The sequence below is a fragment of the Trachemys scripta genome, chromosome 1, assembly GCF_013100865.1.
Source record: "Trachemys scripta elegans isolate TJP31775 chromosome 1, CAS_Tse_1.0, whole genome shotgun sequence".
Classification (NCBI taxonomy): Eukaryota; Metazoa; Chordata; order Testudines; family Emydidae; genus Trachemys; species Trachemys scripta.
The window spans coordinates 37,585,214-37,598,397 of record NC_048298.1 but is presented as its reverse complement, the minus strand read 5'-3'; the positions used below and the strand labels follow the sequence as shown (position 1 = coordinate 37,598,397).

The following is a 13,184-nucleotide window of genomic DNA, read 5'->3' as shown; positions in this document are numbered from 1 at the left end:
GAAAGAATGGATGCCACACTGCTCTTCGATGCTCTGCTAGCAGGCAGTAGCACATTGTGAATGGCAGTACAGTTAAAGTTCTGAACTCAGTGGGATTCATAGTTGCATGAAGGGCTGTCTGACATCGATAGGCACAACATTCGATTACTTTTGGCATTCACAGAACAGCTGAACATGGTGGAACATCATTTTTGGATTTGGAAAACTAGCACTGAGTGGTGGAATTGCATCATTGTGCAGGTCTGGGACGATGAGCAGTGGCTGCATAACTTTCGGATGAGGAAAGCCACCTTCCTGGAACTGTGTGCTGAGCTCACCCCAGTCCTGCAGTGCAGGGACACTCAAATGAGAGCTGTCCTCTTGGTGGAGAAACACATGGCAATTGCAATGTGGAAGCTGGATAACACCAGACTGCTACAGGTCGGTTGCAAATCACTTTGGAGTCAGGAAGTCAACTGTTGGGGCTGTGTTAACGCAAGTATCAGGGCCATTAATTGCATCCTGTTGTGAAGGACCAAGACTCTTGGCAAAGTGCGAGAAATAGTGGATGGCTTTGCAGAAATGGGTTTCCCTAACTGTTGAGGGGCAATAGATGGCACGCATATTCCAATTTTGGCACTGGACTACCTTGCGATGGAGTACATCAATAGGAAGGGGTACTTCTTCTCCATGGTGTTGCAAGTGCTTGTGGATCACTGCAGGCGTTTACTGACATTAATGCAGGGTGGTCCAGAAAGGTGCATGACACACGTATCTTCAGGAACACCAGCCTGTACAGAAAGCTGCAAGCGGGGGCTTTCTTTCCAGACCAGAAGATTACAGTAAGGGATGTTGAAATGCCCATAGAGATCCTGGAGATCCAATGTACCCCTTAATGCCTTACACAGGAAACTTAGATAGCAGTAAGGAGTGGTTCAAGAATAGTAAAATACACCTCTAATAACATACCAATTACTTTTTCACTGACCCTTGACAAGCACACATGCATGGTGAGTTTACCCAGGGGCGAGGTGCATTTTATATGGGGAGAAAAGCAATATGAAAGGGATGCAGTGCAGTCAACTAGGGACAATATTTAACATTTTTCCATCCTTTTCGACATGTGCGCGTGGTTGTACCAGATATCTCACTCCTGAGGGTAAGTAGGGAAGCAAGGGTGCATCTACTACATGCCCTAGTCCATGTGCTGCTCACCTGTGTGCTGCTTTGGTCCCTGTGCAAGTAAGTAATTGCAGAATGGCTCAGGAAAGGGACAAAGCAGCTCTGCCAAGGAACCTGCAGCAGAGGATTGCCGAGTACCTCCAGGAAAGTTTCCTAGAGATTTTTCAGGAGGATTCCCATGAAATCTCCATGTGCATCAACATCCTCTTTCGCCATACTGCTTAGCTGCATGGGGAAATGTTGAACACATAGTAACATGGCCAGCCTTGTACATTTCTATGCTCTCAGTACACCTCCGCACTTCACAAAGCAAAACCACTTACCAGGGGTTTCCTCTCCTGCGCCTTGCTTGCCAGAGTGCGACTGCTGAGACTGGCTAGACACCCCTGGAGTAAAGAAAGCCCTGACTGGACACACCACTGGGTGACCCTGCTGTGGGCTCCACAAAGGGCTGGATTAAAGTTATGAGGGGCCTAAGGCTAATGGGAGGGAAGTGCCTAAGTATGTATTATATATTGCAAAAAATTATGAAGTCATCAAACATTTATCTGCATACATATTTATTTATTTATGGAAAGTTAATACATTTATCCTACTCTCACTACACTCCATTCTTCAAACAAATAATTGTTTTCCCCTAGCTTTAGCTGTGGCAAAGACATGAATGATGTCATCGTCATTCAATGCCTGACAATTTCATTCTCAATGCTCAAGAGGGACAAAGCACTGGGATGCTCTTGAGTCATGGTGGAGTGGAGGACATTTTTGATCCTTGTTAGAAGAGAGAAGGAACATTCTCCACTACAGTTAATGATCATTAGTGACAAATACAGCTGTAATGCAGTTTCAACAATTGGGAAACATTCTATCACATTGGATTCAGTGATAACTTGCTACATCCAAATAGATTTGCTTTTGTCATCTTTTCTCTCTATATCTGAGAGTGATGTGAATTCAACAAATTGAAGAAATTCTTTAGTAAAATCTACTGGGAGATAGTCCGGGTACTTCTGACACCTTCACTGACTTCAGAACTTGACATGTTAGGCGAAAAATTTCTGTACACTAAAGGTTTTGTCAATATTTTTGTAAGCCTCGATCTGATGTTCTAGTGAACTCTTCAGTTTGTCAATGATTGTGATGAAGGTATTAACTCTGAAGGTCTCCATGTCACTGAATGAGTGGGCAGTTGCATCATTGCATGTCTTCTGTCTTTTGCGGCGTTTGGCTGACTTATACTCATGGTTAGCAGTCCTTGCAGCCCCCTGAATTTCATACTCAGCAGAACTATCCTTCATTTGTTGAAGAACAGTTCCAAGACTCTACATGAGGTTTACAGCAGTGGAAAGATTAATTTCAACACTTTGCAAGCTTTGACTGCATCTACTGAATGGCTGAAGTATATCATTCCAGACCGCAGACAAAATATCAGTTTCCAAAGTGTGCATTGCATCACTCAGGATCTTCGCATCTTTTCTTGTTGCTGATCTTTGTTCTCTAGCACTTCAAGGATGTTGGGGTATCCCAGAAAAACTGCATTCACAGCTTCAGCGTTGGCACTCCATCACATCTCTGAGAGTGATTTGGGCACTGGGCATCCCTTTGGTAGTGAATCTCTGAGAATCATCCAACGACTGGTTGATGCAGAGAAAAAATTATACAATTCTTGGACAAATCCAAAAAAAAGAAACTGCTTCAACACAACAATCCATGGCAGACTGGCCAACAAGGTTGAGTGAGTGTGCAGCACATGGTATGTAATCAACCAAAGCATTGCGCTCTTTTATCCTTGCCTGCATCCCTGAATATTTGCCACTCATATTACTTGCATTGTCATCGCTTTGGCCAAAACAAAGGCTGATGTCAATCCCATTTGGTGAGGAAATCAAGTAGGTACAGGGCAAGTTTCTCCACCGAAGTGGCTATTGATGTTTATGAAGGTTATGAAACACTCAACTGGTCTACTGGGTAGCACATAACGCAAGATGCCAGTCAGCTGATCTACATGTGACACATCCGGTGTTGAGCCAGTGGACACTGAAAAATATCCCACATCTTTGATCTCATCTATAATGGCTGATAGCGAATCAATTCTTTAAACAACTTAGTGTTGACTGTCTTGTCTTCTCTATCCATAGACCTTCTTTCAGAATCTGTTCTTCTGGAAATATTCTTAAACATGGTGTTGCAATCTGCTACTAACAATTCCTGACAGCAATTGAATTTTATTGCTATTCTCTTTGTTACCTTGCACTCCAGATTTTCAAGATAAGTCATGCTACTACTTTATCCTCAAAGTAGCTCCTCCTGCTCTATCGGAGAAGGAGAAGGGGGTGGGGTGCGGGGCTACACAAGACACTAATATTGAACAAGAAAATCTGAGTTTGATTTTTTTTCCCCCATACCATTCACTCCACTTTGGATTTGTCTTTAAAGGGATGGTGGAGGGGCTTTCATTGAGTTTACAAGGAAACAATGAACACAGGATAAAATAATCAATCACTCAGGTGACTATGGGTTGATGGCGTACACACCTCATTGTTATTCCATGCCAGAAATCTCATCTTAAAAACTGATTGGTAAAAGTGAGACACTGGAGGAGAGCATCACTGCTAGTGTCTCCCATAGACATAGACCTTTTCCAGTGGTATCTCATAGTAGCATTCCTTGTCCACAGAACTTGCATCTCTAATAATAAATAGCAAGTGTGCTGTGTTGTAGGAGCAGCAGTGATCTGTATGCTCTGTATAACCTGTATGTTCAAAAGCTCTGTTACACCCCCCCCCTTTTGTCTCCTCTCCCTCTTTGAATACCTGTGAAGTGGCTTTCCTCCTCCCCCTCCCTCCTGGAATGCTTGTGGGATGAATGGGCTGCTTGAGCAGCTGGAAGATCAGAAGAGCTCCAAGGTAGAAAAGGTGTCTGGGACTCTGATTAGGCAGTGATCACACACCAAATGCATGGATACTGCCCGAGGTGGAGTGTAACCAACCAGATGTGGCCAAGTCATCTCTAGTCACAGGCCATGAGGAGCAGGTCCATAAAAGGGGAAGGAGCCATGTGCTCGGGAGTGCACTCACAAGATTGTACCTCCCGTGAAGGCCCTTCGCCCGGACCACCTGGCCAGTGGTTTGCCGTGTTGCATTTCATCGTGCCTTGGGAAGACTTACCTTCATCGCACCATCCATCGCTGCGCTCTGTGACACTTACCTTGAAAGATCCTGACATCTCCAGTGCTGTGCCTGTCCTGGGAGCGTGATTATGCGAGTGTGAGTGTAGCCCCACCCGCTTTCTTTTGAGCTTAGCTATCGGTATAATAAACGTGCTGCTTTCTGCCAAACTCTTTGTCATTAGTCCTACCTAAGCTTACTAGTTGGCCCAGTTTCGGGTAACACACTGGTGAAGACAACAAGGAGTCCTTGTGGCACCTTAGAGACAAACAAATTTATTTGGGCATAAGCTTTCATGGGATAGAACCCACTTCATTGGAAGCAATCAAAATATAATTGAAGAATGTTTTTTCATAGATTCCAAGGCCAGAAGGGCCCATTGTGATCAAAGCTATAGAACTTCTCAAAATAATTCCTTTTGAACTAGAGCATATACTTAAAAACAATCTCGATTTTAAAAATTGTCAGTGATGGAGACTCCACCATAACCCTTGGTAAATTGTCCCAGTGGTTAATTATCCTCATTGTAAAACATTTACTCCTTATTTCCAGTCTAAATTTGTCTAGCTTCAACTTCCAGCCATTGGATTTTGTTATACCTTGTCTGCTAGATTGAAGTCACCCTTTAACCGTCTCTTTCTTAAGTTAAATAGATTGAGCTCCCTGAGTCTATCGTTATAAGGCACATGTTCTAATCCTGTAATCATTCTTTTGGCTCTTCTCTGAACCCTCTCCAATTTATTAACATCCTTCTTGAATTGTGGATACCAGAACTGGACACAGTAGTTCAGCAGGGTTGCACCAATGCCAAAGAAGGAGGTAAAATAACTTCTGTGCTCCTACTTGAGATTCTTCTGTTTATGCCTCCAAAGATAGTATTAGCCCTTTTGGCCACAGCTTTGCACTGGGAGCTCATGTTCAGCTGATTATCCACCATGACCCCAAATCTTTTTCAGTCACCACTTCCCAGCACTGGAACCTTTGTAGAAGTGCGGGGCAGGATGCAAGGTCACATGCCCGCAAAGATTTGGTGCTTGGCTTGTACTAAGCAGGCTCAGATGGACTGAGAATGCTCAGTAACATCTGCTGAAGCCACTGCCCTGACTGTGCCCACTGTGGGCAGGCATGGATCGCCTCTGGGGAACCAAACTCATGGTGGGTTTTTTTGTTTTTTTGTTAAAAAGTGGGGGGTATGGCCCTCCCACTTTTAAAAGTGTGTGTGTGGGTGGGGGCATTGCCCACTGCTCCCTTTCCCAGTTCCAGCGCCATTGCTTCCCAGAATAGAGTCCTCCATCTTCTAAGTGTGGCCTACATTCTTTTCTCCTAAATGTGTACATTACATGTAGCTGTATTAAAACGCATGTTATTTGCCTGTGCCCAGCTTACTGAGTCTTCCAGATTGCTCTGTATCAGTGACCTGGCCTCTCTATCATTGTTGATAACTTCAAGGTATTTTCTGTTTTATTTTATACATACCAAGTTATAAAAGAAATAAGCCCATGTGTCATTTGTGCTTTACTATCCAAACTGGTCTTTATGTCAGTCATTATGTTTAAGTACCTTATATTTAATAGAGGGATGGCATTCCATGGTAGCAAATGTTTTTGCAGGGTATTATGGAGAAGAATATTTCCAACATACTATCCAGTCATTTTTCTTATATTTCCATTAGTCACTGAAATTACATCTTCCTTAGAGTATTTATTTTATTTTGTATCTGTAGTAAGCTGTGACATAAATGGAAATATTAATAACTATATTCTAGTTTGGGAAAAACACTCTGAAACACAGCTGTTAAATAAAGGTCACTGATGAGAAGGAAACAGAGTTCTCTCTTTGATATTTATAAATGATTAATTATTCTTAGTCTGACTTATCCGTTTCAATGATGTTGCTTTAGAATATCCATTATGAAAAAGAAGAAACTAGTTTATCGACTCAAATGGGTATGACTAAGAGGGACTACCATCCATTGTATGTTTATAAAAATATTCTGTGTTCAGTTCCTATTTTGCTCTCTACATTGGTCTTTTGAAATTTCCTTCAAGATGTTTAGAATGGAGTTGCTGCTCTTTCCCTGGTGTTTTCAATTCAGAGGATTTGCAACAACAAAGACAGATGACAAGCTTGTCTCAATTAGTTTGCCAGTTTACCTGAAAAGTACGAGCTCAGTTCTTTGCCTCTCAGGACAAATCCTGCTTTTAACGAACAGGATAGTCCAAGTAACTAATATACTCCCACTGACTTTAATGGGAGATGAAGGGGAATTTTAATGAGCGATTTTTGGCTGGTATTTTCTGTTGAAACACCTTTTCCAGCTTCCCATCTTTCACAATAAGCACAGGAGCATAATACAGGTTCCCATGCTTTGTTTGCCTTAAGGATACTGGTTGCAAATCCATGTGGTGCAGCATGCATACATTGCCTCATCTTCTGCGGTATCAATTACTTTTCCTGCTGAAGCCTGCTGTCACCATCATGTAGCTTACAATCTAAGATAGACAAGACATAGGACAACAGTTCGGGTAAATGAGGACACAGAAAGCTTATTGGTTAGAGGACAAGGATCACTTCTTCACAGGAAGTAGGGGGTTTTAATGGGAAGAGAAAGCACTTGATGGACCAGGTTGAAGTTCAAATACTAACTTTCCGTTTCTAATGACACACTCTTTAGATGCTATCTATATATATTTTAAGAATTTTTGAAATTTAGATTCAGCAAGGTACAGCTTTAGAAAAGTGTACATGCACAGTTTTAACTAGCCATTAGAATTCCATGATTCAGCTTTGGTGTCACTTTCTGCATCATGAGTGAAAAGTTTCTATGGTGGATATTTATAAAAATCTGCTGTAGAAATCTGAAAAATAAAATACTTGCTATAACCTCGGCACTTTAGAGCATGGTTTTGAATACATACATCCTCTTTTACTTTATTTTTGATGGTCTAGTAATGGGTCTTATTAATGTTTAGTGGGATGATTCTTTCATTTTTGTATTGTCTTTTTGAAGCCATTAAAAGAACTATATTACAAACTCCAGGAAAATGACATGCTTAGTAGAGCTTCCAAAGATTCAGCATGGATGCAGAGATAAAGCTTTTGTATTGGGGTATTTAATATGTAGGGGTTTCTACTGCATTCATCACCATAGTATTTTGATTGCGTACAGGCTAACTTTAAGAACTCCTCCTGTAAACTTTTGAAATAATTGAAAAAGGTGACAGTTTGTGTGTAAGGGATTTTTGAAGGGGAGAGAAGACTTTCTATATTTAAAAATTTAAATGAAACAAATCCTATTCCTTATCTTTATTTATTTCACCCCTTCTTCGCTGTACTTCCTGTTTTTGTTTTTTAAAGATCTTTGGTAATACCTCTTAAGTACTGGAAGGAAAGAGGCAATTTGGCATTTCTCAAAGCAGGTTTTAAAATAGTTTCTAATGTTGATCCTTAATTTCGTAGCAATGCTCCAAAGCATGATAAGCTGCTAGTCCTGATTATTGTATTTTTCCAATATTTAATTTACTGATGGTTAATTTACTTGAGTGGAGTATTGGCAGTGATTGTAAGTATATCCAGCCAACTGGTCTCATTCCACTGAAGGATTTACTAGTGGAAAATCAGGAAAGACATGTTTATTTTATACATTTTATTACAGTTTTGTTAAGACATACAGAGTATTGTTAAGGAGAATCCAAGATATAGAGCTGTTAAATTCCCAGTTGTATTCTTGATGACTTATGGTCACTTAAGGCCAATTAGCCCTTTTCACAGGAATAAACAAGTTTAGTCCCAGGGTCCTGACCAAATTCCATTCTGGGAATTATATTCTGCCTACCAAAATTTCCCTGCAGATGAATTTGGAAAATTTATTTGCTATCCTAAATTGTTTAGTGTTACTATGCATTGACCCACAGTTGGCTCACTTTTCCCCAGAGGTGACTGAATAACAATTGTGGACTATTCCTGTGTGTACAGTGTGGCAAAGTTTTAGTTTGTTTGTAAAACACTTTGGAATCCTTCAGGATGAGAGGTTTTATCGGCTGTTTTATATAATTATCACTCAACCTTGCTTATATATAAAAAAACTGTATATTTAAAGCTTATTTATCCTTAGGTCAAGCAGACCTAGTGATGGAGATGAAAATTGATGGATAATGGGTGACAGACCTGTTTTACACTAGAAGTTCTGTGTTTTGCTATAGGCAAGCCAGTTCTCATCATTATGTTTGTAACTAATGTCTCATTTTGGTAATGTTCTCCACTATATTTCTTCATTTATTATGTGGCTTGGGGATTTTGTTTTGATAAAATTTTAATCCATATATTTCTGTTTTTTCTCTCTCCTGTTTTTAGGTTATTGGAATATTGGATGTGTTCACACCAGATGTAACACTGGAGAAATTTAATGATTTGTAAGTTTTTGATTCTATGGGAAATCGTAGGCATTAGATTATGGTTTATTTCTGAATTTCACTTTAATATAAAAAGAACAGGAGTACTTGTGGCACCTTAGAGACTAACAAATTTATTAGAGCATAAGCTTTTGTGGACTAAGTGGGCTGTAGTCCACGAAAGCTTATGCTCTAATAAATTTGTTAGTCTCTAAGGTGCCACAAGTACTCCTGTTCTTTTTGCGGATACAGACTAACACGGCTTCTACTCTGAAACTTTAATGTAAGTATTATGTGCATATCTATAAAATTTCAAAGGATTGTAAGAGAGTTAGGTGCCTACCTGCCATTGAAACGCCATGGGAATTGGTACATCCCTCCCTTAGGCACCTTTGAAAATCCTAGGCTTAACGTATTGATTTCATATCAGAAAAACAAAGGGCCAAATTCTGATGTACATCTAGAGTAAACCCATTACCTTCAGTAGATTGTAGTATGTTTCCTCTATTTTACCTGGGATCAGAATCGGATCCAAAATGTTTTGAAATCACTCCTCTGGTAATACAAATCTATCCCAAGTTGTTTAAAAATACAAAGTTAAAAATAAAACAGCAGAAAACGAAACACAAAAATTGGGTTAAGCCCAAACATGTGGACTGAGTGCCCCCTCTACCCACGCATGCCTTTGAGGCAGAGACCTTACAGTCTAATGGGCCTAGCAGGCTGGGTAAAACATCACCCAGGAGTTTTGAGGGTGCAAGAGGCGGATGGAGGCTTTTTTAATTACTAGAAGTGCAGCAGTCTGCTGCAAATGTGTTGTAAGCAAGTACAAATGTGTTTACAGTTAAAACAGAAATTGAGGGGAAGCTTTTGTGCATTGAAGGTCAGATGAGTCATTCAAGGGGAGATTTGATTGTTTACATTTTGCTAACTAGTCATGTGGGAGCTTGTTTGGTCTGTGATATGAATTTGATCTTGCTATAATGCAGCTGCCTCGTGGCTAGAAACAGCAGTGCTGGGTCAGGCAGTTCCACCATTGCCAGTCCCCTGGGGTGTTATTTCTGTGTGAATCCTTTAGGAATTGGAAGGAGCATACGCTCATGTGGCTCCTACTCCTTCTTTTTAGAGGGAAGGATACACTGAGGTCTGCCATCAGCATCAATCTGCCAGACAATGTGGAAGAGGTATTGGAGCTAAAGCCCACCCCTTCTGAGACCCCACGTGCTCTCCCAGGTGACACCTGACCATTTTCCCCACATACCCACCCCTCCCCAGCCCTTTACCTCAAGAAGTGCGAAGATAGGACCCTGATCCTGCAAAGATTCATGCTTACATTGAACTTTCTGCACTGTGAGTAGTTGTGTTGCTTTATTAGGGCTACCCATGGAACATACAGTTAACTTTATCATAGAATCGTAGGACTGGAAAGGACCTTGAGAGGTCATCTAGTCCTGTCCCCTGCACTCATGGCAGGACTAAGTACTATCTCTAGACCATCCCCGACAGGTGTTTGTCTAACTTACTCTTAAAAATCTCCATTGATGGAGATTCCACAACCTCCTTGGGCAATTTATTCCAGTGCTTAACCATCCTGACAGTTAAGACGTTTTTCCTAATATCCAACCTAAACCGCTCTTGCTGCAATTTAAGCCCACTGTTTCTTGTCCTATCCTCAGAGGTTCAGGAGAATAATTTCCCCCCTGCTCCTTGTAACAAGCTTTGATGTACTTGAAAACTGTTATCATGCCCCCTCTCAGTCTTCTCTTCTCCAAACTAAACAAACCCAATTTTTTCAGTCTTCCCTCAGAGGTCATATTTTCTAAACCTTTAATAATTTTTGTTGCTCTTCTCTGGACTTTCTCCAATTTGTCCACATCTTTCCTGAAATGTGGCGCCCAGAATTGGACACAGTAATCCAGTTGAGGTCTAATCAGGGTGGAGAAGAGCGGAAGAATTGCTTCTTGTGTCTTGCTTACAACACTCCTGCTAATACATCCCAGAATGATGATCACTTTTTTTGCAACAGTGTTACACTGTTCACTCACATTTAGTTTGTGATTCACTCTGACTCCCAGATCCCTCTCTGCAGTACTCCCTCTCAGGCAGTCATCTCCCATCTAGTATGTGTGCAACTGATTGTTCCTTCCTCAGTGGAGTACTTTGCATTCGTCATTATTGAAATTCATCCTATTTTCTTCAGACCGTTTCTTCAGTTTGTCCCGATCATTTTGAATTTTAATTCTGTCCTCCAAAGCACTTTCAACCCCTCCCAACTTGGTATCGCCACAAATTTTATAAGTGTACACTCTGCCATTATCTAAATAATTGATGAAGATATTGAACAGAACTGGACCCAGAACTGATTCCTGCAGGACCCCACTCTTTATGCCCTTCCAGCTTGACTGTGAACCACTGATAACTACTCTCTGGGAATGGTATTCCAACCAGTTATGCACCTACCTTACAGTAGCTCCATCTAGATTGTATTTCCCTAGTTTGTTTATGAGAAGGTCATGTGAGAGAGTATCAAAAGCCTTACTAAAGTCAAGATATACCACATCTACCGCTTCTCCCCTATCCACAAGGCTTGTTACCCTGTCAGAGAAAGCTATTAGGGTGGTTTGACATGATTTGTTCTTGACAAATCCATGCTGATTGTAACTTATCACCTCATTATCTTCTAGGTGTCTGCAAATTGATGCTTAATTATTGCTCCATTATCTTTCCAGGTACTGAAGTTAAGCTGACTAGTCTGTAATTCCCCTTATTTCACTTTTTATAGATAGGCACTATATATGCCCTTTTCCAGTTCTCTGGAATCTCTCCCGTCTTCCATGACTTTTTGAAGATAATCTCTAATGGCTCAGATACCCCATCAGTCAGCTCCTTGAGTATTCTAGGATGTATTTCATCAGGCCCCAGTGACTTGAAGACATCTAACTTGTCTTAGTAACTTTTAACTTGTTCTTTCCCTATTTTAACCTCTGATTCTACCTCATTTTCACTGGCATTCACTATGTTAGACATCCAATCGTTACTAATCTTTTTGGTGAAAACTGAAAGAAAAAAGTCATTTCATATTTCTGCCATTTCCACATTTACTGTTATTATTCCCCCCCCCCCCCCATTGAGTCATGGGCCTACCCTGTCCTGTCCATGGTAACCAAATGGCAGTTGCTTCAGGTTAATCAAGACACCTGGGGCCAATTAAGATCCTTCTAGAAGGTCGTGGAGATAGCTAGATTGATTGGGACACCTGAAGCCAATCAGAGACTGGCTGGAACTAGTTAAAAGCCTCCCAGTTAGTTAGTGCGGTGTGGGTGTCAGGAGCTATAGGAGGGAGCTGTGCTGTTGGAGGAATGAAATAGTACGAATCCATATCAGATGCAAGGAAGGAGGCCCTGAGGTAATTGTGAAGAAGGTATTGAGTGGGGGGCTGCTGTGCGGAAGTAGCCCAGGGAATTGTACACGTTCTATTTCCAAAAAGTCAGCTTCCATAGCTGCTAATTTTAGGGTCCCTGGGCTGGAACCCGGAGTAGAGGCTGGGCCTGGGCTCCCCCCACCCTCCTGTTTACCTGCAGATGTGGCAGGTAAACAAACCGTCTCGGCCCGCCAGGGTGCTTACCCTGGCGAGTCGTGTGCCAAAGGTTGCCGATCCCCGGTCTAGTGCCATACTTCCTATCTTTCCTATACAGTGGGATAGTTTGCTCTTCTGCCTTTAATAATGTCTCTGAAAAACTGCCAACTCTTTTGAACTGTTGTTCCCCTTAGACTTGCTTCCCATGGGATCTTACCTACCAACTCCCTGAGTTCTTGAAATCCTTTAGCTTTTTTGTGCTGTTTTCCCTCCTACAATCATGAACTCTACTATTTCATGGCCACTTTTACCTAAGCTGTCTTCCACTTTCAAATTTTCAACCAGTTCCTCCCGTATTTGTCAAAATCAAATCTAAAACAGCCTCTCCCCTAGTAGCTTTCTCCACTTTCTGAACTAAAATATTGTCTCCAATACATTCCAAGAACTTGTTGGATAATCTGTGACCCACCGTATTATTTTCTGAACAGATGTCTACATAGTTGAAGTCCCCCATCACCACCAAGTCCTGTGCTTTGGATGATTTTGTTAGTTGTTTAAAAAAAAGCCTCATCCACCTCTTCTTCCATAAGTCTTTGCAGGATCAGAGCCTTGGTCTGTAGTTGCTTCCTGAACAAGTATGGAAGTGAGGGAGGCGAGAATGCAGGACTTTGCACTGTCTCTTGCCTGCTCTTTACTCCTGAGGGAATTCTGCACCAAAAAAATTAAAAATTCTGCACCAAAAAAATAAAAGTTCTGTGCACAATATTTTAAAATTCTGCTCATTTTATTTGTCAATAAATAAATGTGGAGGCTCCAACATGGCAGTGGGGAGCACAGGCCGCTGACTGCACAGAGGTGGGAGATTACCCTGCTTTCCCCACATCTCCC

General features: G+C 41.3%; 1 protein-coding gene across 2 annotated transcripts in view; it reads left to right on the top strand.

The window, feature by feature from the left end:
• MAPK12 (mitogen-activated protein kinase 12) overlaps positions 1-13,184 on the top strand; it is a 78,793-nt gene that overhangs the window by 22,506 nt on the left and 43,103 nt on the right. For both annotated transcript variants that reach the window (XM_034767709.1, XM_034767700.1), the window contains exon 3: positions 8,682-8,740. In XM_034767709.1, coding sequence (XP_034623600.1) covers positions 8,682-8,740 — 59 coding nt within the window. The remainder of the gene's footprint in view (positions 1-8,681; positions 8,741-13,184) is intronic.